General features: G+C 49.2%; 1 protein-coding gene and 1 non-coding gene across 7 annotated transcripts; both read right to left on the bottom strand.

Annotated features, from left to right (window-relative positions):
• Positions 1-52: 52 nt before the first annotated feature.
• LOC122366798 lies at positions 53-25,910 on the bottom strand. Of its 6 annotated transcripts, none has more exons than XM_043339388.1 (8): positions 18,647-18,879; positions 8,480-8,605; positions 7,365-7,811; positions 7,031-7,194; positions 5,194-5,293; positions 3,776-3,926; positions 1,178-1,861; positions 53-169 (listed from the first exon to the last, which is right to left on the bottom strand). In XM_043339388.1, exons 3-7 carry the CDS (start codon positions 7,768-7,770, stop codon positions 1,450-1,452), a joined length of 1,233 nt encoding a protein of 410 aa, XP_043195323.1. In that variant the 5' UTR covers positions 7,771-7,811; positions 8,480-8,605; positions 18,647-18,879; the 3' UTR covers positions 53-169; positions 1,178-1,449. The 6 variants fall into 6 exon arrangements, with proteins under 6 accessions (XP_043195323.1, XP_043195327.1, XP_043195325.1 ...); XM_043339392.1 differs by having other exon boundaries at positions 8,589-8,605; positions 18,647-18,816; XM_043339390.1 differs by lacking the exons at positions 8,480-8,605; positions 18,647-18,879 and adding an exon at positions 25,502-25,910.
• Trnag-ucc lies at positions 6,379-6,450 on the bottom strand. The gene has a single exon. It is a non-coding gene; the product is annotated as a tRNA-Gly (tRNA).
• Positions 25,911-26,358: the final 448 nt, after the last annotated feature.

The raw sequence follows: 26,358 nt of genomic DNA, 5'->3' as shown, positions 1-26,358 counted from the left end.
ACAGTCGGGTCGAAATAAACAGACAACTGCCAACAAACGACCTACAATAAAATATAGCAATAGTATTTATTGACAAGCCTCGGAGAAGGCACATTAGGGTTGCCAAATGCATGAAAGTGATCAGCAAACATTCACGGTATCCAGATTTACTGATAAATATACCCTAATACAGGGTGGACCAAAAAGGATGGAAACATTTTGAACTCGCACAAAATATGTGTTATTGCATGCAGGTGACTGAAAATGATACCAAACGAGAGTACATTTCGTGGAAATTCATAATGACATCTCTCTCATCTGCTTTCTCTCGTTTTCAGTCTCCCACAGCAAATGTTCGAAGAGGCCACTTTTGAGAGGCAGGCAAAGAGCGGCCCGCCTGGCTGCTGACGCGATAGCCCGATGACACATGTCCGCTGGTTTGGCTCGCACAGCCTTGGTGATCACTCTCTTCAGGTAACAGATGCCTTTAGAATCTTCCTTGTAGACCTGGCCTTGAGAGTTGAGATGACCCCACAGGAAAAAATCCATCCGGGTCAGGTCAGGTGATCAGACAGGCCAGTTCCGACAGGCACTGCGGGATATCAGCCGGTCACCAAAGTGGTTCGCGCTCCACTTGAGCGTTGTTTCGCGATGTGACTGTGAGGAGGCGCACCGTCTGGCTGGAATCACATGAAGTCCATGAGACTGCCATACTTCGTTTGGGCTCACTTCAACAACTTCTTTAGCGTCGCTTGGTAGCGCTTTTGGTCGTCAGTCACGGTGTTGTCGCTCCTATCCTCGAACCGAAGTGGAACTGGCCTGTCTGTCTTTTCATCTGACCTATGGATTCCTTTCCTGTGGAGTCATCTCAAGGGCCAGGTCTACAAGGAAGGTTATGTAGGCCTCTGTTATCTGAAAAGAGCGATCACCAAGGCTGTGCGAGTCATACCAGAGCACATGTGTCATCGGGCTATCGCGTCAGCCGGCAGGCGGGCCGCTCTGTGCCTGTCTCGCAAAGGTGGCCTCTTCGAACATTTGCTGTGAGAGACTGAAAACGAGAGAAAGCAGATGAGAGAGATGTCATTATGAATTTCCACGAAATGTGCTCTCGTTTGGTATCATTTTCAGTCACCTGCATGCAATAGCACATATCTTATGCGAGTTCACAATGTTTCCATCCTTTTTGGTCCACCCTGTAGTTGGCTTAATCAGCGCATCAAACGTAATGACAACCGTAAACATAAAGCATCACGTCACAACAAGGATATGTAATATCCAGTGCAAACGGGAACACTGACACGGCCAGCTCCGCCTATTGAACTTCAACTGACTGGCGTGTCTCCAGATTCGCGGCATAACCGTTCTCCACTGTTCCCAAACTGCCGATAAGCACCACGGACGCCGCTGCGACTCTACGTCGCTCTCACTCACCACGCCGTGCTCCTCTCCTCTGCCACAAGACCGCTATCGTCACTGCCGCTCTGTGTCTTCGGTCCGCACAGTTTCCCGATCCGGCTCCTCCGCCCCCGCCGTTCTGGCCCACCGAGCCAGCCTGGTCTCGAACCTCCTCTGGTCCATGGCCAGCACGGCCAGCGACGGCTTGGGCCTGCCCAGCCGGCGGCACAGCTCGAGCCGGTGCCGCAGCCGCTCGGGCCGGCCGCGGTACACGGTCAGCAGGGCGGCCAGCCGCTCGGCGGGCCCGTAGCCGGCGCGCTCCAGCAGGCCGGTGACCGTCTCCAGACGGCCGGCGCGCAGCGTCCGCAGCACGTCCGAGCAGCGCGTCTGCTCCACCACCCGGTCCCGCGAGACGCCCAGACGCAGCGCCACCGTCAGCGCCACGTCCTCCGTCTCCTCGCAGAGCGGGCCGCCGCGAGCCACGCGCCTGGGAGCGGAGGCGGGGTCAGAGGGCGCCTGGGGAGGGGAGGGCGGGGTCAGAGGGCGCCTGGGGAGGGAGGGCGGGGTCAGAGGGCCGCCGCGAGCCACGCGCCTGGGGAGGGGAGGGCGGGGTCAGAGGGCACCTGGGGAGGAGGGAGGGGCGGGGTCAGAGGGCCGCCGCGAGCCACGCGCCTGGGGAGGGGACGGCGGGGTCAGAGAGCGCCTGGGGAGGGGAGGGGCGGGTCAGAGGGCGCCTGGGGAGGGGACGGCGGGGTCAGAGGGCCGTGTAGGTTAGGTATCAGGTGGGATGGAGGAGGACACCGCAGGTGTGTTAGGTCAAAGAGTTACGGACAGTACTATCCTCATGTGATCCGCGGATGATATGCAGATCGAATAGACGAGAGCAGCCTGCGAGCAGAGGGTCCTGTTTCACCGGTGATAGCAGCACGCTGCTATTACACGTGTCAAATTGGGTTTCCATGGAGACGTCAACAAGCCTATTCCTCCAACACTACCAGAAGTAGTGTTGACGATGCCACTGGGACTTTTAAATCTCATGTTTTGAAGTATATATCATCTTTTTAAAGTCATAGAGACTTTTCACAAGCTCCGTTTTTTTTTTTAGATTCATCTTAACCCTCGCCCGCACATGCCATTTTCCCATCCTAGAACGCACATGGGGGGGGGGGGGGTTGCCACCCCCCCCCCCCGCGCCATTTCGTTCCTGTTGGAGATAGAGCTTAGCAGTAAAGACCAAAAAGATTCTTTGGGAAGAGACGAATCCAATGATACCCAGTTTTACCTTCTCAGGTCAGTCATTGACCTTCCAGGTCAGGTCAAACTAAAAAATGTTGCTGTTTTGGGTCACCGTTGGATATCAAGTGCGCTGCTTATCAAATACCGATGACGATGCTGTTTTCTGGTGCCAAGCCAGCTAGAACCTCTTTGTCACACTATCCGACCAGAATTTTGCTGCTGAGGTCATTTCAGGTCAAGTTAGGTCAAGGTCAATTATATGTGTTTGTATGTCTGTGTGTGTCTGTGTGTATACTGATGTGTGCACCGATTGTTTTTGGGTCCATATCACATGAAATCATGATCTGAGAAGCTTTTACCAAAAATGCAGTCAAAAAACTTCACAAAAAGTAAATTCAGCTTGCCTAAAACGCAATTATCTTAGATGACCTAGGTTGACCTTGACCCTGACCTTGACCCCTGTACATCGTCGAACAACATGTTCCATGATAGGTGGGAGGTAAGACTGGCAAAAAAGGCCGAATCAGGGTGTCAAAAGCTCACAAGGTCCATGGCAAACGCAAGATGTTGAGAATTGGCCATTTGGGTCATGACATGACCTGAAAAATAAGGTCATATCTCCGAAACCAAAAATCACAGAAACTTGAAATTTTCAGTGGACATCAAGAAAGGATAGACGAGCAGCTATACGAAAAATCAGCCTTCTAGCTCTAAAAATGTTGAGTGCAGAGCAGAAAGACTGCCTGGGGGGGGGGGGGTGGCAACCACCCCCCCCCCCCCATGTGCGGGCGAGGGTTAACTCACATCTTTTTTGTGCATTATATTTTTAGCTATATTTATCGTAATATTTACATACTGTTTACTCTGCATTGTTTGCCCGTATGTCATTGTTTATCATGTACAGTATTAGTTTGACTTCGCCTGTCAGTGGGGGTCCGCCCTGTTGGTGATCACTTGAATAAATAAATAAATAAATAAATAAAATAAGTGTGACGTCAGCTCGCGAAATGGAATAGCATAAGCAGTCCAAGCAGTTGACATGACTGACTTAGACATGTCGAGCAATGAGTATGAACAACTGAACTGGATGAATAAATGATAAAAGGGTAGGACAGTGCCGACCGGCACTGTCCGACGACCGCTGGATCACCCCGCTATGACTGACCTCTGGAAGTTGTCGTCGGTCATGGCTAGATAGTGCGCTCGCAGCGGGACTCCGTGCTTCCTGCACTGCTGCGCGCGCCGCCTCAGGCGCGCCCCGGTCAGCCGCAGCAGGTAGAGCGAGCGGCCCAGCTCAGACACCGGCACCCCCAGCTCTGTGGGTACCGAGAGAGAGTCAGAGGGCGACACCGGCACCCCAGCTCTGTGGGTACCGAGAGAGTCAGAGGGCGACACCGGCACCCCCAGCTCTGTGGGTACCGAGAAAGTCAGAGGGCGACACCGGCACCCCAGCTCTGTAGGTACCGAGAGAGTCAGAGGGCGACACCGGCACCCCCAGCTGCTCTGTGGGTACCGAGAGAGAGAGTCAGAGGGCGACACCGGTACCCCAGCTCTGTGGGTACCGAGAGAGTCAGAGGGCGACACCGGCACCCCAGCTCTGTGGGTACCGAGAGAGAGTCAGAGGGCGACACCGGCACCCCCAGCTCTGTAGGTACCGAGAGAGAGTCAGAGGGCGACACCGGCACCCCAGCTCTGTGGGTACCGAGAGAGAGTCAGAGGGCGACACCGGTACCCCAGCTTTGTGGGTACCGAGAGAGAGTCAGAGGGCGACACCGGCACCCCAGCTCTGTGGGTACCGAGAGAGTCAGAGGGCGACACCGGTACCCCAGCTCTGTGGGTACCGAGAGAGAGTCAGAGGGCGACACCGGTACCCCAGCTCTGTAGGTACCGAGGGAGTCAGAGGGCGACACCGGCACCCCCAGCTCTGTGGGTACCGAGAGAGTCAGAGGGCGACACCGGCACCCCCAGCTGCTCTGTGGGTACCGAGAGAGAGTCAGAGGGCGACACCGGCACCCCCAGCTCTGTGGGTACCGAGGGAGTCAGAGGGCGACACTGGCACCCCCAGCTCTGTAGGTACCGAGAGAGAGTCAGAGGGCGACACCGGCACCCCAGCTCTGTGGGTACCGAGGGAGTCAGAGGGCGACACCGATACCCCAGCTCTGTAGGCACCGAGAGAGAGTCAGAGGGCGACACCGGTACCCCAGCTCTGTAGGTACCGAGAGAGAGTCAGAGGGCGACACCGGCACCCCAGCTCTGTAGGTACCGAGAGAGAGTCAGAGGGCGACACCGGTACCCCAGCTCTGTAGGTACGGGGTAAAGTCAGAGAGGTAAGCGGGACCGGTGGAACAGGGACAGGTCGGACGGAGGGCACCTGCAGCTGCACGTAACTCACATTCAGTCCTGTCTGATAGTCCGCAGTCCTGTGTGACAATTAGGCAATCCTGCCCGACAGTGGGACAGTCCAGCTGTCTGGACAGTCAAACAGTCCTGTTTGACAGGAGGAACAGTCCTATTTGACAGTGGGGACAGTCCTGTCAGCAGTAGGGTCAGGGATAATTAATTCTGTCTGACAGCAAGGCTCACCTGTCAGCAGTCTGGCGCTGGACAGCAGCTTCTCGGGGCTGTTCTTGATGACCTGGCTGGCCATCCTGCTGACCGCTCTGCTGACTGTCAGCTCCGGCAGCTGCAAATGGCCACAACACCAGCGGTCAGCACTCCAGACCCAAACAGACACAAGCCAATGTGAAATGGTGCAGGATAAATGAGGAGGGGAGGAGCATCGCAACCATCGCACGAAACAAGACAGATACGGTCGCTTCCGCCCTGAATGATAATAAATAAAAGGGAAAGGAGAAAGGGGAATAGAAATGAGCGGGGGACCATCAAAGCGTCCAAGTACGCAGCATCCAAGGTACGAAACATCCAAAACCGTAGCGTCCAAAGTACGCAACATCCGAAATACGTCCAAAATCGACTATATAGGGAGCATTCACAACGTCCAAAACCATTCAAAACCGCAACATCAAAAAACGTATCATCAAGTACGCAACATCCAAGCACGTAACCTCCAAAAACACTACATCCGAAACCGCAACATCCAAAATCGCGCCACATTAGGGGTGCTGCTGGATGTGCGCACGTGCGTGGGTCGGTTCCAGATCTCGAGAACGGCTGAACCGATTGCGCTCAAATTTGTTACAAGGTTAGGGACCAGCTAGTAGAGTGCCGTGCAGAAGTCCGTTGGGACCCACTTTGCATGTGCGCACGTTCAGGGTGCCGCTTCCAGATCTCGAGAACGGCTGGGCCGATTGCGCTCAAATCTGGCACATCGCTAGAGACCGTTAAGTAGGGTGCCGTACACAAGTCATTGGAAGTACCCCCTCGCGATTCCGCACGTGCAAGGCTCACCCTCTCCCTCGCTCCTTTTTTCGCCCACAAAAGCCGTTTTATTGGTCTTATAGCGTTCTCGCATCTGTGATCTGATTGACTAAAGCCTGAAAAAGGCTCTTTCCGCAGTCAGGAAATCGCATGCGAGAGCCTATTCAAATACATGGAATGGAAGCACGCTCGCATCAATCGCACGCACCTCACGGATGCGATTGATGCGGGAAGAATTATAATGTATTTGAATAGGCTCTCGCATGCGATTTCCCGAACGCGGAAAGAGTCTGTTTCAGTTAACGATACCAGTTACCACGCACTTGGTTTCATGCCCTACACCTCCAACACTTGACCTGGGTTTGTTGACCTGCAAGGTCAAAACACTGCTGCGATGGCCGGGAATCGAACCCGGGTCAACTGCTTGGAAGGCAGCTATGCTCACCACTATACCACCATCGCCCATACCTTCTCCACAGCCGGTCCGTGCCGGGCCCAGGGCTTTTTCACGGTGTCACGTTTTTCGTGACATTTCACCGTCCGGCCGGTAAAAGCTCGGCGAACAGCCGCCACCTAGCTCCAGGCCTAAAACGTATAGTTTTAAATCTCACCGCCAGGTGGTGCTCGACTTCACAAGATGAATGACCAACGAAAGGAGACGGCGAAGCATCTGACCAAAATATGCGCGAGGAATACAAAATGAAACGTGGAGGAGGCTGGGGAGAATTCTACCATTTCCCATCCATTCCACAGCTGCATTATCTCATCTATGTTCTACTCCAGCTGCATTACTCCCAGTCCCAATCCCACGGCCTATCATCTGCAGTCCCAGCTCCCGGCGTCCTGCAGTGTCCCCGCCCACCTCCCAGCTGCAGTGTCTGTCCAGTTCCCTTTCCAGCTGCACCATTTCGATTCTCGCCGTTTCCGCAGTATACATCTCGCCGTTTCGCCCCGCAACCTGCGGCACATCCCCGTTGCTCCCCGCACCTAATGTCTCTCCGAATTTCCCCTGGCTGCACTACCTCCCCGTTTCTCGGCGCACCTGTAGTGTGTCGGCCAGCTGGTGCACCAGGTTGGAGTGCGGCGTCGGCAGGCGCCGGAACAGCGGCTCCACCAGGTCGGGCCGCGCACGGCTCAGCGGGTAGTAGTGACAGTACTCGGCGCATGGCAGGCCGCTCACCAGGCCGTGCACCCGCAGCAGGTCACCTGAGTGTATCAGACAGACCAACGGGGGTTAGAGCAGATCGACACATCGAAACACAGTGGCAGGGACAGTCTGAACAAAACATCCCCTGTCCGTCTACCATAGTCCGGACCTCCTCCCTTCGACCCCACCCACCGTCTCTCCAGCTCCGCGGCTGCGCCGTCCGACTCACCATGCGGTACGGCCAGCACGTCCACGTCCTGCTGCAGGTGGCGCAGCTGCACCCCGCGCTCTGTGAGGAAGGCCAGGTTGTCGGCCAGCAGCGGCAGGCCGGCGTCCGTGGGCAGCCGCCACCGGGCCGCCTCCCGCTCGGCGCACGACCAGCTCAGGCCCAGCTCCCGGCGCAGGAAACGCTCCACAAACTTGCGCCGCGAGCGCGTCGGCTCTGCATAGGCGGTCTCGGGCCGGCCGGCGCGGTCGCCGGCGCCGCGCGAGTCGTCCGCGTCGTCCGAAGGCAGGTGGAGGGGTGCCGAGGTGGGCCGTTGATGAGTCAGAGAGAGCACAACACACCGAGAGGCAGGGGAGCAGAGACCAGCCAGGCGCCGCAGCAGAGGTATGGGCAGCTCCAGCAGAGGCATGGCAGAGAAGGGTAGATGCTAGCTCCCACAAACCAGCTGGTCTGAAAAGGCAGAAATGGCTGTAAGATGAGCTTAGACCATCCATTTATCCATCCATCCATCCAGACATCCATTTGTCCCGCTTTTTCTTTCTTTCTTGACCTCTACTGAACTGTGCAAACCCAGATTGAGTGAAGCACTGAATCTATCTATCTCTCCTAAATAAGCCTTCTTGACAATGTGCACCTACATCCAGTATCCAGACATTCAGAATCAGTGCTAATCCATTGTAAACATCAGTCAGCTAGGACTTAGGTAGGACTTAGGAGGTAGAATGGAAGGAAACTAAGAAAGAAAACCTAGCACTGAATCTGATGGCAGGAAATATGTGAAAAGAGTTTCAGAGAAATAATTAATGCTTAAAATTTACAAACGGTTAAAGCTGAATTTTCCACAATGAAGCTTCAACTTCAACTTTTGGCACAATGTGCCAAAATTTTGCTCCAAATCACTTGCAATAAATTTTGATGCATGAGAGTTAATGGGGTGTCCAGCATAGTGTATGGATTTTTTACCAGTCTGAATTTAAAGCACTATTCATAACAAAAATATAATAACCTAAGCAAAATAATTACAATAAAATATTGCCTATTTGAACTTGGATGCTGTGGAAGTCAAATCTCCAACTACATTGATATCATATAAAACATTATCATATCAACATCATCACCTTGCAAACTGACGATCAAATTTTAACAAAATCTGATCTCAACCTCAAGTGAGAAGCTGAGGCCGTGCCAAGGCCGTGCCAGTGCGCAAAATCGCTGAGTTCGGATGACCTTCACCGTTTGGCGTTCGTAACCGGACAAATCTTCGTATGGCAATTCTCAGTGCTGCCAGATGGGGAAGGCTGTAATCCTCTATATCAGTTACAAAAAATCCTCCAGATTCCTCCAAATCCTATTGGTAGATATAGAAAGGCGGTCTTGGACGCTGCGGGGGGCTATACCCCCAAAAAAGTTTCACCAAATACTAAAAACCCATCGGATTTCGAATCTTTTCGCACTGCTGTGCAGTTTAAAAGATACTTTTTCTTATAAAAGTTGTTGAGTTTTCGTTTTATCTTCAAAAAACGAAAATTTTCGTCGATTTCAGGCGCTGCAGGGGGGCCGGGGGCATTTGCCCCAAATGTCCCCCTTAGATCCGCCAGTAGTTTGGTACCCTCGTAAATATAGCTACAGACTGAGACATTCTGCAGTCTCACGGTGATAAAGGACGTGATATATCCTAACGGGTAGGGTGACGCTGGGCAGGAAAATGCCTTTTTAGTCTTGAATGTGTTATATTTTTCCATGAAATTGAATATAATAATCGGGCGACAAATCCTCCAGATTTTCCTCCAGAATCAAAAATCCTCCAAAAGCGAAATTTGTCCGCAAATAGAGTTCAAAATCCTCCAGATTTGCGGAAATCCTCCAAATCTGGCAACACTGGCAATTCTTCGTCGCGCAATTCCTCGTCCGCATTTCTTCGTCCGCAAATCTTCGTCGACGCATTTATTCGTGTCGCATAACTTCGTCTCGCATTTCTTCGTAAGCGCAAATATTCGTAGCGCATTTTTTCGTATCCGCATTTCTTCGTACGCGCATTTCTTCGTCAAGCATTTTTTCGTCCACGCATTTCTTCGTCTACGCAAATCTTCGTCCGCATTTCTTCGTCCACGCAAATCTTCGTCTGCGCATATCTTCGTCCGCAAATCTTCGTCCCCGCAAATCTTCGTCCGCAAATCTTCGTCCGCATTTTTTCGTCCACGCATTTCTTCGTCTACGCAAATCTTCGTCCGCATTTCTTCGTCCACGCAAATCTTCGTCCCGGCAAATCTTCGTCCGCACATCTTCATCCGCAAATCTTCGTCTGCAAATCTTCGTCTGCAAATCTTCGTCCGCATTTTTCGTCCACGCATTTCTTCGTCCGCAAATCTTTGTCTGCGCATATTTTCGTCCGCAAACCTTTGTCTGCGCTTTGTCTCCGCAAACATTTGTCCACAAATGTGGTTCAATAAAACCATGAAGAAATATCAGACCATCAAGTGATTGACGAATTTAATGCATGGAATGGATGATCGAAGCTTTTGAAGTCAGGTAGGTAGATGAGGTCTGTCAGGTGAAGCTATTGTATGTGGGAGCCGAGAATTGTAACATCCCTATCATTTGTGTCCCGGACATTCTTTTTTTTCGCGGTCGATGAATGACAATATAATCTCTTGTACCCTCGCCGGCATAGGCGGCGGAACGGGGAGGGCACCGGGGCACCGTTCCCCTCTTTAATTTTGGCCTTTTAACAGTAGCCCTATGGGCGTTGCATGGATGAAGAATGGGACTAAAAGTCGGCAGTGCCGTCCCTAATTGAAGGTGTTCCGCCGCTACTGCTCGCCAGACCTATTCGTTTTCTACATACACGGCGGCCGAGGGCGGGCGAGGGGGGGGGGGGCGGGTACGACCCCCCATCGCCGTTTCGCCACTGGTGGAGCTAGCGCGTCGCGGAAAAAGGAGCGTGTGCGCCGTTACGAGACGCAGAGATCAGGGGCGGCGCCACGGGTTTTCGATAGGGGGGGACGGGGACCGAAAATCGAAAATCCAAAAAGTAGATACTGATCGTGTATGCAAAAAAACGAGGCACGTAACGCCGCGAAACTTGGCAAGGCCCAAAACACATCGAATGGTGCATCCCGTTTCCAAACTTATCCTAGGACACCTAAGATCGATCACCTTTTCAAGCATCCTTGCCTCTAAATCAAAATTTGCAGTCTTGCCAACTCAAAGCTGGTTTCCTACAAGCTGCGAATTGCTTAGGTATGAGTAGCAGTGCCAGCTATTCTTACGTTTCATACTTTCAAATTTTCGATCTTACGTCTGGTCAGCTTCAGGGCTTCACCATCATATAGTAATGGAGGAAAAGTGGGAATGTCTTCTGCTCTGACAAGTGCGCCAAAACTGCAATATAATTTCAGAATCATGACACCACCTGATCCATATGCAACGGGCAGGGTGCAGCTAATGGCTAGCCGTCAGTGGTCATGTCATCGGTGGTCACTCAAAAGGCTAGGTCATGGAAGGTCCCCAGCCGTTATTTGACCACACTTTCTGATCGATTTCTTGCCAAGAGCTTCGCGGGAAAAACGAGCGCATGCACCGTTGAAAAAAAAAAATGAGTGAAAGGGTCTCAGGTCCGGCGACCTCTGCAGGTGAAATGCCCCAGGGTAGGATTCCGGTGCTTGTTGATTCACTTCGTCAAAAATGGCAGTAGAGCTGTGATGTCGGCACCATTGTGTTCGTCATGATCGAGCTGGCACGACCTGCATCGTTCTCATATTCACCCTCCAATCGTAACAACTACAGCAGGGATTGGCAAATGGCGGGGCACCCCCTTTGGGAGGTAATGAAGGTCTCTGGAAACCTCATCCCACATCTCTTTAGCATTTAGTGGCTCTCCTTATGGAACAGGTTTCTTGACTGGTCTGTTTCACCCCAGAATTCAAAGACTAGTCCAGGTAAAACCGAGCGCACCACAGTGAGCACAATTTGATAAGCTGGTGTATCTCAATTTTCATGTAGAACCTTTCACGTATCACGGACCTAAAACCCTTTCGTGCACTCATGCAAAAGCAACTGCCATGTTTCAACAGCTGGTAATGGCATTTTCACAGCCGCTGACGTAAGAAGGGGAGGGATGGGGGGCTCGATTAGACCCCCAGCCGTTCGGCCGCCGACCGAACTTAGTTTTGCAGAAAAAAAAAAACGAGTGCTATCGAACCCCTTGACGAGAGGGAGCCGATGCTATATCCAATTATAAGGTCCTGGGCTACTGCGTGCTTTTTTGGTCCTGCCTGTGATCTATCCGAACACTTCTCCCCACAAGTGCTGGGGTTAAATGGCATAGATTTCAAATGGTTCCTTTGGTATAACTGCCATGCTTGAATTTGACTAATTAGGAATGGAAAATTTTCATATAGTAACGGATATCTATGGAATTTCAGTGAACTTGGCTTTATCGGCAATGGGGTCTGGCAGTGGGGTGGGGAGGTAATAAGTAATAACCCTGCCTGGCGCCCCAAAAAGGGGGCACGATCCCCGAGGCCCTGCCGATCACCTTATAACTACAGGCATCACAGCTCCACACCTTTTGCAGATGGCCAGGACCCCCTGCGGTGCATCCCAACAGCAATCTTTATTCAGAACCTGCCTTGATTAACCAACGATGCATTAAATGCGACGGATAGCTTTATAATGCATTATTATCAACTATTGAACGGGCATCGCCGATAGGGGGGTACTGTACCCCCCTAACTTTCGATAGCGGGGGACCTGTCCCCCCCGTCCCCCCCGGTGGCGCCGCCCATGGCAGAGATTAATACCCGATTTTAAGGCCTTCTAGGTCAGGGGTCGGCTTACAGCCCGCGGGCCGGATCCGGCCGGGAGGGTGACGGTTGGATCCGGCCCGCGACCATCTGACGTCCGGCCCGCGCAAGTTTTGTCTAGAAGTAGAATTAGACAAAAACACCCGCAAATGGTGTTTATAAACTCATGAAGTGTGCGAAGGAAGAACTATTGTGCCAAAGCACATTTAAGTCACTTTTATATCGGAGTCGATTTCTGAAGGAACCGCGGGCCGGAGCACGATGTAAGTCGCTGATACCAGCCGCGGGCCGGACGTCAGATAGTCGCGGGCCGGATCCAACCGTCACCCTCCTGGCCGGATCCGGCCCGCGGGCCGTAAGCCGACCCCTGACCTAGAAGGCCTTAAAATCAGGTATTAATCTCTGCGTCTAGTAACGGCGCACACGCTCGTTTTTTCCGCGACGCGCTAGCTCCACCAGTGGCGAAACGGCGATGGGGGGGGGGGGTCGTACCCGCCCCCCCTCGGCCGGCGTGTATGTAGAATACAAATAGGTCCGGCGAGCAGTAGCGGCGGAACACCTTCAATTAGGGGGGGGGGGGCACGCCACACGGCACTGCCGACTTTAAGTCTCAAATTCTTTCCATGCAACGCCCATAGGGCTACGTCTGTTAAAAGGCCAAAATTAAAGAGGGGAACGGTGCCCCGGTGCCCTCCCCATTCCGCCGCCTATGCCGGCGAGGGTACGAGATTATATTGTCATTCATCGACCGCGAAAAAAAGAATGTCCGGGACACAAATGATATGGAATGTTACAATTGTCGGCTCCCAAATACAATAGCTTCACCTGACAGACCTCATCTACCTGACTTCAAAAGTTTCGATCATCCATTCCATGCATTAAATTCGTCAATCACTTGATGGTCTGATATTTCTTTATGGTTTTATTGAACCACATTTGTGGACGAATGTTTGCGAAGACGAAGATAGCGCAGACCATAGAGATCTTATAATATAGAGATGCCCATACAATGTTAAAACACTCAATTTCGTGTCGTTTCTTGGGCGTTTTTTAAGTAACTTTTTTGAGCGCAGGTAGCTCGTGAGGCTCTTAAACACAGACTGCTTCGGGAAGAAAGTAAAAACATAGATTGATGACATCATGCAGATATATTGGACGAGTGTACCTGTACTGCCTATAGTAGAGAGCAAGTATAGTATGTAAATGAATATATTAAAAGAGACAATTATATATAAAACCGGACCGGTTTCGTCTAAAAAACTTCTACAGCGTTTTTTAACCGCTGAAGAAGTCGTTATAGACAATAACGGACAGCTGTTATATAATTGTCTTTTTTAATATATTCATTTACTATTTGCTCTCTTACGGATGACATCTTGGTTATTAAGGCACTAGGCATAGATGACCGAAGTGTCGCAAGAAAATGTTTTCAAAAGTAATATGGTGTAAATAGCCGTTTTCGTGATTGACCTGACCTGCAAGGTCAACCAATGACCTAGGACCTTAAAATTAGGTATCATCGGCTTCCTCTCGTCACGGGCAACACGCTCGTTTTTTCCGCGAAGCTCTAGCTCGATCAGGGGCGAAACGGCAAGGGGGGGGGGTCCAACGGACCCCCTTATACGTTCGCGGCTGGAAAAAACACCAATACGGGCGAGGCTTAACCCTCGCCCGCACATGGGGGTGGTTGCCACCCCCCCCCCCTCAAGTAGTTTTTCTGCTCTGCACTCAACATTTTTAGAGCTTGAAGGCTGATTTTTCGTATAGCTGCTCCTCCATCCTTTCTTGATGTCAACTGAAAATTTCAAGTCTCTGTGGTTTTTGGTTTCGGAGATATGACCTTGTTTTTCAGGTCATGTCATGGCCCAAATGGCCAATTCTCAGCATCTTGCGTTGGCTATGGGCCTTGTGAGCTTTTCACACCTTGATTTCGGCCTTTTTTGCCATTCTTACCTCCAATCTATCATGCTCATGTTGTTCGACGATGTACAGATGTCAAGGTCAGGGTCAAGGTCAACCTAGGTCATCTAAAATAATTGCGTTTTAGGCAAGCTAAATTTACTTTTCGTGAAGTTTTTTGACTGCATTTTTGGTAACAGCTTCTCAAATCATGATTTCATGTAATATGGACACATAAACACTCGGCGCACACATCAGTATACCTACACACAGACCTTGACCTCGAAGCCTTGCACAGACCTTGACCTACACACAGACCTTGACCTTGACCTCGAAAGGTCAAGGTCAAAGGTTGACCTCAGGTCACGTGACCTCGAGGTCATCATGTATATCATTCGATGCGTCTTGACGAGCTGAACACAATGAGACCATCCGCGCGGCTGTATCTTGTTCCTATACGGAGTTATTGGCAAAAAAAACTTTGGTGAACTTTGATGACGTCACATGACCTTACAGCTGCCCAACAGCAAAACTGACCTCAAGGTAGTGAAGGTTGATCGTATATGAAGTCATGTATGGTATATGGGGCCATTCCGACCCGTTTTAGTGGTAAAAACAGGGAGTTGATTTTTCCCCCATTGACTTATAATGGGGAGGTCGAGAAATTGACCTGACCTTAGGTCATCGATATCCAGATTCCGAGATAAACAAATTGTAGCTACTAATGACCTAATAACATCTTGCGATTTTCAAAGGCCTCCGACATCTACTGTAGCTCTGGCACGGTGACAAAGTTGCAAAAAAGTGGCTTGATGTTGGGTCATTCAAAGTGACCTGGTGACCTGACCTTAAAGTTAGGAGGTTCAAACTTGCACACCATGTGTAAAATTGATGAGAGAATAGTCGTACCAAATTTCGCGGCGCTACGCGCCGCGGTTTTCCCGCTATCCGCGAAAAAACCTCAGGGGGGGGCGGATATCCGCCCCCCGTCGGTGCGCGTGTTAACCCTCGCCCCGTTGGGGGGGCCATTTTGGCCCCCCCTGTGGTTTTTCCTGAATAGCAAGAAAACGGCGGCGCGCAGCGCCGCCAAATTTTCAGTACCTTCCCGGGCATCAATTTGACACCTTCACACCAAATTTCAAGTCTTAGGTCACCTTAGGTCAGGAGTTATTGAGGTCAAACTGAGGTCATGTTCGAGCAAAAATGAGCAAAAAACATGCAATCTTTAAACGCTCACCAAATCTACAATTATCAAGCAATTTCAAAGTTCTTTATATGGTCTAGTAGACAAAAAGCGGCGCTACAAAACTGCTATCTCGGATTTTCAAAATTTTGGGTTTTTGACCCAAAAATTTCAAAAAATTGATTTTTTTTTGAAAAACTAAAAAAAAAAAATCCAAAATTTTTCAGAATTTCGAAAAAAACCGGAATATATGTGATAGTCCCTGCGCTCTTCTATATACATACCAAATTTCAGATCGATATCTCGTTTTTTGGCCAAGTTATAGCGAAAAAACTGTTCAAAAATGATGACGTCAAATTTTTGAACTCAATTTTTAGCAATTCTAGACCTCGTACGGCAAAACAAAGACCACCATTGAACTCCCCGTGACGAGCTGCATCGATTCGATACCCAATTTATGCAAAAATATCAACTTTGAAATTTGACCTAATTTGACCTGACCTTGACCTGACCTTGACCTGACCTTGACCAAAACGTGACCTAAGCTGGCCCCAAAGGCTGCCTGACCCACATAATCGCATTTGTCATGTAAAATGGACCATAAAACATGTATCACACGACACTTTCATATTGTGACCCCCCAGTGACCTGACCTCTGTGACCTGACCTGGTATCAGTGACCTCAACTAGCAAAATATGTGTTTGAAGAACATTTCCCCATCGATGATTTTCAATGAAATGCATTTTACTCGATTGTACAACGCATTTCGTGATATGCCTGTAAACGGTGAAAATTGGACCTTTGACCTGACCTGTGACGTCATCGGTTTGACCTAGGTCAATAAAATTGGGTCACAAGGTAGTTCCCTGATAGGGCTATCCAACACCGTTTGCCGCTTGTCGCTACGTTGCGTGGTTCTCGAGATCTTAGGGGGGGGGGGGCCAAAATGCCCCCCCCCCCCCCAACTGCTCGGCAGAGCCCAACGGGGCGCGGGTTAAGACTTTCAATAGGTCAATGACAGTTGTGGAGAAGATAGGGACCCGCTGTAGTTTCTAGAATTGAGATTGTATGACCTACCATGATCTCAAGAAACAACTAACAAGCCAACGGTTATTTGTGTGCAATATGAAATGTGTTATGGCAGATAAAAACATGATCAGCACGAGGGTACAATTTTGTCGTGGTCCGACGCTTTTTACATAATAATACCCTAAATACCCAAAGTGTCACGCATAGGTGGCGGAACGGGGGGGGGGGCACCGGGGCACCGTGCCCCCTTTGATTTTGGTATTTGACATTGGCGTTGCAACTTGCAATTCCCTATTGGCGCTGCATGGAAAGATGCGACCAAAAGTCGGCAGTGCAGCCTCCCTTCATTAAAGGTGTTCCGCTGCCACTAGTGTCACGGAAAGGTATGACATTTCAGTAAACTTGGTTGTGTATGCAATGCTGTCTGGTAGGTGGGGGTAATGGCCCTGCCTGGCGCCCGAAAAGGGGGCACGACCCCGGAGGACCTGCCGACCACTGCGACTCACTGTAGGTAATCATTGTACTAGCACTATATAGATTTGAGAATTTCATGAACGCGCTTACGCTTCATAGGTGTACGTGAGTGGTAAGTCCTTAAATAAAATTAATTATTGTAATATTTAGTAGAAAAACAGCAAAGTATCGGGCCACTCATTCGAAAGGTGGAAAACCTACTATAAAGAACTACTAAAATTCCTGTTCCTCAGGTATCAAAGGACCAAACAGGTGTATATTAGGTACCCGCTATTCCGTCGTGAAAACGGCTACAATGAACCTAATTTGCCAAATCTACACCAAATATGTGCCAGATTCCCGTCTTGAAAGCAGCTTCAATAAAGTAAAAATATTAGCAATCTTTGTGACGGAGTTTTGAAGAAAAAAAAGCATATGTTTGTCTCGATACAATCAATGCATTCAGCTACAGAGCGACAATGGCAAACATCTCTGCAAATTTGGCTCTGTATTGTCGACTAAAACGCATCGACTAAAAAAATCGACTAAAAATCGACTAAAAAAATTGCATCGACTAAAACGTCATTTCTTCTTTTCAGTACTGTATAGTCTGGTAGGGCATAAGTGTGGTCATCTTCCAAGAATGTTTGGTCATCTTGCATCCTTGCATGGTCAATGAAGTACGCCGTTTTTCTTGGCACTGCACATTTCAATAATCGAACGCTGGGACCATACGTTCTTATCACGGCAGGGTCGAAATGAGAGGAGCATACCCTGTCACAATCCGTTGGAAGCCACTGCAGGTTTTCCGAGCACTTCCGTCCATTGCCTGCTCAAGACTTAGAAATTTGTGGAAGCTGTTCGGCGACTGTTCAACGCATCCTTCAACACAACACTTATTAACCCATCACTGAAGAACTAATAATACGGTGTAAAAAAGTTGACAAAAAATCGACATTAAAATATTCATGATGACCTCACCGCACAACCAATGATATCTCTTAATACACCCCAGTACCGGGAGCCGAATTTATAAATCAAATAACTAACTTTGGAAAATACAGCGATACTTCAATGCTATCCCAACGTCAACTTCCATTCCAATATATATCCCATGGGATGTTTCCAACGTGTCCGAGAACATAAGAAATTATTGCAACAAAAAAACGTTTAAAGTGGACTAATGTGATCCTTTATTTCTACACTTCATAGAATGAAGAAATACGTATAATAATCATTCATTTTCTTTTTAGAAGAGGGTACAGACACAATTCACGATATTCAAAGAGCGTAATTTCTTGCTTAGAAAACGCCCAAGAAACGTTAGGTTTTTTAGTACCTGGGCATCTCTATATTATAAGATCTCTATGGCGCAGACAAAGGTTTGCGGACGAAAATATGCGCAGACAAAGATTTGCGGACGAAGATTTGCGTGGACGAAAAATGCGGACGAAGATTTGCGGACGAAGATTTGCAGACGAAGATTTGCGGACGAAGATTTGCGGACGAAGATTTGCCGGGACGAAGAAATGCGGACGAATATTTGCGTAGACGAAGAAATGCGTGGACGAAAAAATGCGGACGAAGATTTGCGGACGAAGATTTGCGGGGACGAAGATTTGCGGACGAAGATATGCGCAGACGAAGATTTGCGTGGACGAAGAAATGCGGACGAAGATTTGCGTAGACGAAGAAATGCGTGGACGAAAAAATGCTTGACGAAGAAATGCGCGTACGAAGAAATGCGGATACGAAAAAATGCGCTACGAATATTTGCGCTTACGAAGAAATGCGAGACGAAATAATGCGACACGAATAAATGCGCCGACGAAGATTTGCGGACGAAGAAATGCGGACGAAGAATTGCGCGACGAAGAAATGCCATACGAAGATTTGTCCTGGAATCTTTGGCGTTTCCTCAATATTCCATGATTTCTCGCTGAGTCAGAGACAAATAAAATGCAAGAATATTTTAATCAGCACGTTTCTCAATCCGATTTTTGCAATTTCAAGTTTCAAGCACTTATGCTTGTTTGGGACGCCGGTGAAAACAGGGCGCCGGAGGGCATATTAGTCACGTGACATTTGGAACTTCTCCCGCTCCATGGGCCTTCTATATGCCAAACATCACGTGTAAATTTCACGAACCTTGATCAAATCGCCCCAGGCGCCCTGTTTTCACCGTCGTCCCTTGTTTGGGCTGCTTGTGTGTTTACCACTGGAAATCGGCGCTCCATTATTCGTCTCTCGTGCGTGTTTTATGCACTGTTTTATCACGGATCACCTAACGGATCGGCAACTCTCCCCGATTCCCTTTGTTATCGGTGTACCCGCGGAGCGGGCTGCCATCTAGCGGCGCGGATATCTTCACTAAGGAGGGGAGCCGGCCGCCCGCCGCAACCAGTGTTAAAAGGCACGGGGAAACGGGTGTGAACGCAACACCCGTCCGTCGTTTCCATCCTCAGGATGTTCAGATCAAGTTCAAATCCTTTTCCTCCACGCAGCAACTCTTGATCCGGGCTGGACAGGCAACTTTATCTCATGCGGGCTGCTCCCTTGAAGCGCACCACTGCTCCCATGCAGGAGCACACCCGTAGCCGGGTGCAGAGAGTGCTTGGGGGGCTGGTCGGTCTGTCCATTCGGACGGGCTCAGCCCCGGTGACTCTATAGGGTGCCTGTCCATACCAATGTTTACCCCAATTCCTATAATCCTTCCGGCTCTGCAATGGTCTCAATGGACCGAAAGGGCCTAACCCAACAAAACAAAAACAAACAAAGGTTAAGAATGGATTAAATTACGGAGTCTCTCTTACAGATGGAATGTTACCATAACATGGAAATGTTACATACTTCATTCCCTAATCAGCTGGAGCATGCATAATGATCCAAATGTTTCTAGTTATGCTTGAGTTGTATGAGCAAGAAGCACATCCTCGCAACTTTAACGTCGTTTTTGGCCGCAGGTACACGAAGACCTTTCCTCATCCGTCTGCCCATAGTACGAGTTCATCCCCTGTTCCTATCTAGACGGTCACCGGCTACCAGTTGGAGTAGATAACATCGGAGCAAATTCAACGAGCTGGCCATTAACGAGACTATAGGTGGACCTTGGCCCCTGTTTCACGATACGACCCTCCCCGCCGCTAATAATATATATAATACTAATGATAAGTCAATAAGAGCAAATTGAAAGGCGTCTCATTTGGTCTGGGCGGGTCATTCTTAACACCCTCAAACATCGGGTTACATGTTAACAATGGCATGAAAACGATCAACAGCAGTTTCTTTTACTATAACTTTTGATAGACGTGCTAGAGCGATGAAAACACGTCAGATGTGTTCAGCTCGACGATACGGATCGACTGATATGCAGCATGACCCTTTCCGGTCAGGTCATGACCTTGGCCTGCCGTAAAATTTTCAAAATGGCCTTTCAAGGTCAACCTACGAGTATAGTTCATTCGACGCGTCTCGACGAGAGGAACACGATGCTGGCAAAAGTAAGGTCGTGGCTCGTTTAAGTCAAAAGTTATTACCGAAAAAAACGTTTTTCGTAAACACGCCTATTTTTGGAGTTTTTGCCCTCTGGAGGCTACACCGTTGACCTGAGATCAAATCTATGAATAAAACTCAGAAAGACCTGTGAAAGAGCTATCGAATGCGCTTTTCCGCGGCGCTGTAGTTCTATTGGTTCTCAAGTTATGCGTCGGGTGTTTCGAAAACTGTTGAAATAGACAAAATTTGCCTTTAATGACCTCTGGTAACCTGACCTTTGACCTGACCTAAAAAATGACTGAAGTATTTCCGCCATTATTTTTACGCTCTTTGGAATGCCGCTTACCCCGTGTGGCTACGTGGCCCAGAAGCCGAGTTAGGGGGGTGGGGGCGGGCGGGGGTTTCATACACCCTCGGCCCGGCGCGGTTGGTACCGTGTACCGGCCCGGCGTGGGTTTTTACTTTATGCAAGTATATTTGTGAAAGTTACAGGTTTAATTTAATCGGCAGATGAATATTTATCAAAAATATACTCATGAAATATATGTAAGAGATGACAGCGATCGGAAAATTACCCATTTCACGATGGACGCTAGGTCGCCCACGTGGGTATGAAAACAACGATTTTCATGACAAAGGATACAATCTCAAATACTTAACCTGTCTCTAACGATTCTTGCCATTCTCATTTATACCATAGGTATCTTCTAAGCTAGCTGAGAAACCATGTTCCGCAGAAAAATCACTTAATTAGCTCCGACACGACGCCCTCAACACGCACGAGGCCGGCCGCTTCCTTAGTGAAGATAGTTCACCTAAATGCCCACCAGGTGGCAGGGGAGACAGGTCGCGGGGGGGAGTTGCCGATCCGTTATGTGATCCGTGGTTTTATGTTATTTAATTTGGTAGCAGCTTCCATATCGTGATTTTTTTTCTGCCGCTTCTATAGTTTCCTTCCTTGAACTAATGCAGGATCGGAATGCGGATACCAATAGGCGGCGGATCGAGGAGGGCACCGGGGCACCGTCAACCGTGCCCCCCTTTGATTTTGGCATTTTAACCCTCGCATGTGTGCGGCGTTTTCCAGCTTCTAATGTGTAGGGGGGGGGGGTCGGTTGGACCCCCCCCTTGCCGTTTGGCCCCTGATTGAGCTAGAGCTTCGCGGAAAAAACGAGCGTGTTGCCCGTGACGAGAGGAAGCCGATGATACCCAATTTTAAGGTCCTAGGTCATTGGTTGACCTTCCAGGTCAGGTCAATGACCCAAAATCGGGAAAATCGGGACCTGTTAGAAAGTCGTAAAGTGTGGCTGCTAAGGGGTTTTTCGGGGTGCTGATCACGAATATTGTGTTAGTTTTGATCACAGATGATGTCTTTAAGCATTTAGACCAGGTCGGGTCAGGTCAGGTCAGGTCAACCAGTAGGCGTCGGGACGGGTATTCGTAGTACGTGTCAACCGCCTCTGACAGCTTCGTAACATGTTACGAAGTCACCAAAACTACTTCGTAAATGTTCAAATGGTTGCTAAATTCGAATTCAGCTCCAAAAACTAGCCTAGAAACATGTAAAACTCGAAAAAGTGAACCGAGGTCACCCGAGGTCACCAAAGGTCAATGACCTGACCTGACCTTCAGGTGACCTTGACACCCACCCTAATGTATGGGAGCAACATCAAATCACATGTTTGAACGTTTGAAACCACGGAAAGCTTGCAAACGCGCGGCTAATGCGAGCCGACATACGCAAAATCGCGATTCCGGCCAAACATGGTCTCGGGAAAGAGGTCACAGGTCAAAGGTCATTTGGGTCAGGGTCATGAAATTTTCAGGGTAGGTGTAAAATTGAGCAATGCGAGGGTACTGAAAGTTTCGTCGCGATCGGCCGCTTTTTACGCGAGTTATTCGCGAAAAACCATGGGGGGGGTCCATCCGACCCCCCCCCCCCCCCTACACATGCGAGGGTTAACATTAGCCCTATGGGCGTTGCATGGAAAGAATGGGAACAAAAGTCGGCAGTGTCCCCCCCCCCTTAATTGAAGGTGTTCCGCCGCTACTGGCGGATACCCTCTTTATAGGGCCTTGCGGATACCCCACGGGCCATCCGGCTCATCCACTACATATCGTCCATATCCCGTTGAAGATACAAATCACCCATTTTACAGAGTCTCGTCCTCGTGTCTCTCAAACTTCGACTTTTGTCCCTCACCCCCGACTCACGAGAACGCAATTGTTACCTTTGAGTTTGGACCTTTCGAGGTCAACACATGTATTTTTCGATGTGGATTGACAAGAGGATCACGATGGTGTCATTATGGTTGTTCCTAGCTTGGCTACTTCGAAAGTTATTCAAGAAAAAAACTTGCTTTATTTCTAGCGCCGCCATTTTGACTTTTTTACCCCTCTGACGTCATCTTTGACCTGACCTGAAAATGATTTTAAAATTGTAGACCTTGCTCGCGCGTAGGTACCCAATGCCTTTTACCCCTTGTCGGTATCTTGCTTCGTTCTCGAGATCTCAGGGGGGGGCGGTCAACCGCCCCCCCCCCCCTCGTCGGTTCTAAGTTCGCGCGGACCCCCGTCGGTGCGCGGGTTAAGCGTTGACCTCGGGACTCGGGTCAAGGTCAGATCAGATCCCGTCAGGTCACAAAGCTGGTCAAAGGAGGTCATATCGCTTATTATTCGATTCGGCAGGTCTTCCTAAGTCCATTGGTGGCTTTCCCGACTCGCTAGCTCGCTTTGATCGGGAGTTATTGACAAAAAAAACTAATATGATTAGTGACGTCATTTATGACGTCACACAAGGTGAGCAATGCAAAAGCAAAGCATCGGACCTTGCAAGGAGTGCATCATGATTTTGAGCAGGGCTGCGGAGTCGGAGTCGGAGTCGGAGTCGGAGTCGGTCGGAGTCGACAGTTGTGAACGGAGTCGGAGTCGGAGTCGGAGTCGATTTTAGAAACCCGAGCCGGAGTCGGAGTCGGAGTCACCGAAAATCTGTCGACTCCGCAGCCCTGCTAGGTCTGCAGAGTCGGAGTCGGGAGTTGGAGTCGGTCGGAGTCGACAATTCTGCCCGGAGTCGGAGTCGGAGTCGGAGCTGGCTTTTGAAAGCCGGAGTCGGAGTCGGAGTCGGAGTCGCCGAAAATCCATCGACTCCGCAGCCCTGATTTTGAGTCCATGAGATAGTTTTAGATCATTCCTGGCCAATAGGCGGCGGAACGGGGAGGGCACCGGGGCACCGTGCCCCCCTTTGATTTTGGCATTTTAATATTAGCCCTAATGGCGTTGCATGGAAAGAATGGGACCAAAAGTCGGCAGTGCCCCCCCCCCCCTTAACTGAAGGTGTTCCGCCGCTACTGCTCCTGGCGCCAAAATAACAGTTTCAATATTTCTTACATTGACTAAATGGTGAGGTCACGTGCCTGAACAGTCCGCCTCATGTGACATTTAGGAAAAATCCGAGACATACAAGCTGTGAGACCTCTCGTGGACACTAGGAGTAGGGAATGCGAGTTTCATCTTCCGGTGAGCGCTCCTTTGGCAACGAGGGAATTTCAGGACCGTGCAGAGGCTAGCTTATGACGTCATAAGTCAGTGACCTGACCTGACCTGAAAATGCGGCTGATGTCAAAAGATCCGGCTTGCTATCAAACCTAGGGTAGGGGAAGCCGGGGGAAGCCCGGGCGCGGGGGAAGCCCGGCCACCCCGTTTCCGGCTAAATTATTCACAATAGAATGTTCAAGTGTTTGTCCTTTCAGCGTGGCAGCTAAGGTAACGCCAGCAAAAAAGTTAAGGCTAACAAAAATTGCATATTGTTAAAGTTATAGAGCAAAAATGATATTTTAAGGGTTTTTAGCTAAAAAGTGAGATATGTTGCACTGTTAATGTTATACCATACAGTACTAATATTTATACGAATGTTATGTAAGGACCATTTAAGTGTTTGTAGTGAGGGGTGACGAGGCAGGCTGGCTTAAGTATGACATTTTTTCGAACATCGCTGTTCTAAAATAAAAATTATCACATTGGGGTAACCCCGGGCGAGTGGCCAAGCCTACCCCCAACCGAGAGCAATGCCACTAAACCACTGTTTTCCATGAGATAATAGGTACTGAGCAGGTTTGGTTTACACCTAGATCAAAGATAAATTTCGAAAATAAACATGTTATCATAGACAAAGCCAGTCATGTCACTTAAGGTCAACTAGGGTCAAACTATGTTTTTGCAGATAACGCGACAGACAATGAAGCTAGAGCTTCAAAAATGGTGTCGCTGTGTTTTTCTTCATCAGCCGAGTCGAATGATATGCAATATGATGCATTAAGGTAAAAAGAAAAAAAATTTAAGGAATTTTGAAATTCACATTTTTTGTCAATTTTGCATCACGATTTTCATCGACCTGTACTGTATATGTGGTAGACGCTAGCTAAAATACCAGTAGTGACATAAACTCTAAGATGTCCAGACTCCAGAGCTAATGCGTACCTTAATATTTCACTTTCCGTTAATATTTGGAAGACACATAATGGTTTCATGAACTCGTTGTAAAGCGCTGGGAAGGTGGCCGGCGTTACCCCTATGCCGGGCTTACCCCAGAAAAATCAACACTTTTTTAAAACTCGATTTTCTCAGCCTTATACTTATTCCACGAAACCGACTTTTTGGGAAGACACGGCCAATGAACTTAGCTAGCTAACAGGATATCAACATTTTATACAGCACGTATGGTATGTAATAAAAATGAAAAAGAGCTTACTATGCCGGGCTTCCCCCGGCTTCCCCTATACCAAATTTCAGCTTTATATCGCCGGCGCGTTCTGCAGCTAGCGGCCAAAAAAGGAAAGACAAAATATGGGGGCGGCAACCACCCCCTCGGCTGGCGAGCGTTAAATTTTTGTGACACCAATCATATGCTCAGGTCAGGTCAGGTCATCGATTCTGCATCCTGCGCAGTCATAAAATGTCGCAACTTTGCAAGTCCGCAGTTCCAGGGAATTTTTCAGGGAGATTGAACTTACAGGAGATAGTACCTAACCTCCAGAGCGCTCACAACTTGCATACCTACCTATCTCGGGAGCTTCCTAAGGGTCACCTGAGGAGGTCAGGTCTGTCACATTACTTCGCCGCTAGTAGATAACCGTTCGACGCGCTCAAGCATGACAAACACGATGGTGAGGAAATCGGACTTCTATGACCATAGAAGGAACTAGGAAGCTTCGTCTCCGCTATGGTTAGATACCTATTACCTGCATGAGAAAGGCGCACGTCATATTTACCCACTTACGGCTACATTGATTGATGAGAGTAGTTTGCATGTCATCTTGCAATTAAAATGACAATTTTAGGACCATATCTTACAATGAAGATCGTCTCAAAAGAATGCGCCCATAAAAAACTCTGAAATTTGGCTATGGGCACAGCTCGCAGACGCGGCAGCCGCATTACTGCACGAGACCGCTATTTCCGGCGAATATAATCTGCTGATATAGGTATGCTGATTCAATGCACCACACGTTAATAGCGGGTAAAATGTTTGTGATTGAACTTCTTTGATATTCACTTCTCAGGCCTCAGCAGTGGATCTTCACCACACGGCTGTCGCAGTCACTAGCGTGCCTGTTCCAGCGGTCACAGGTCGACACATGGCGCGCCTGTGCCGCGGCCCCGCGCCGCTCGGCACCGGTTCAATCACTGACCCCGCTGGGTCGTACTATTTTCTGAATTATTTGCCAGCTGGGGCCGTATGGTGGCGCTAGCAGAGCTTTTTATATATCAAAGCTAGATATTAACGACTGAATATCTATCTATTAATTTTTTATTAATGTGATTTTACGTGTTCATATCCATCTACTACCGTATTTATATCAATAAACGCCATAGCTATCGTACGTCGCCAGCTGACCAGCCAGCTGATTTTATCCAGTTGTTAGTAAGGCCCCCACTTCTCAGCTCTTCGAGTCAGTCGCCCCGGGCGGAAGCCATAGTAGGTCAACCCCCGGGGCAATGGTCCGCTGAGCTGACATATCGACCTGCTGTATGGATGGGCGAATAAATCGTTAAGGCCGAGCTACACTATGCGTGATCGTCCAGGAAATTACGTGCGTTATCTGCGAGTTTGCGGGTTTTGCATAAAATCGGTAC

This window comes from Amphibalanus amphitrite, unplaced genomic scaffold, assembly GCF_019059575.1.
Source record: "Amphibalanus amphitrite isolate SeventyFive unplaced genomic scaffold, NRLGWU_Aamphi_draft 000832F_arrow, whole genome shotgun sequence".
NCBI lineage: Eukaryota > Metazoa > Arthropoda > Thecostraca > Balanomorpha > Balanidae > Amphibalanus > Amphibalanus amphitrite.
This window is presented reverse-complemented; position numbering and strand designations above follow the sequence as displayed.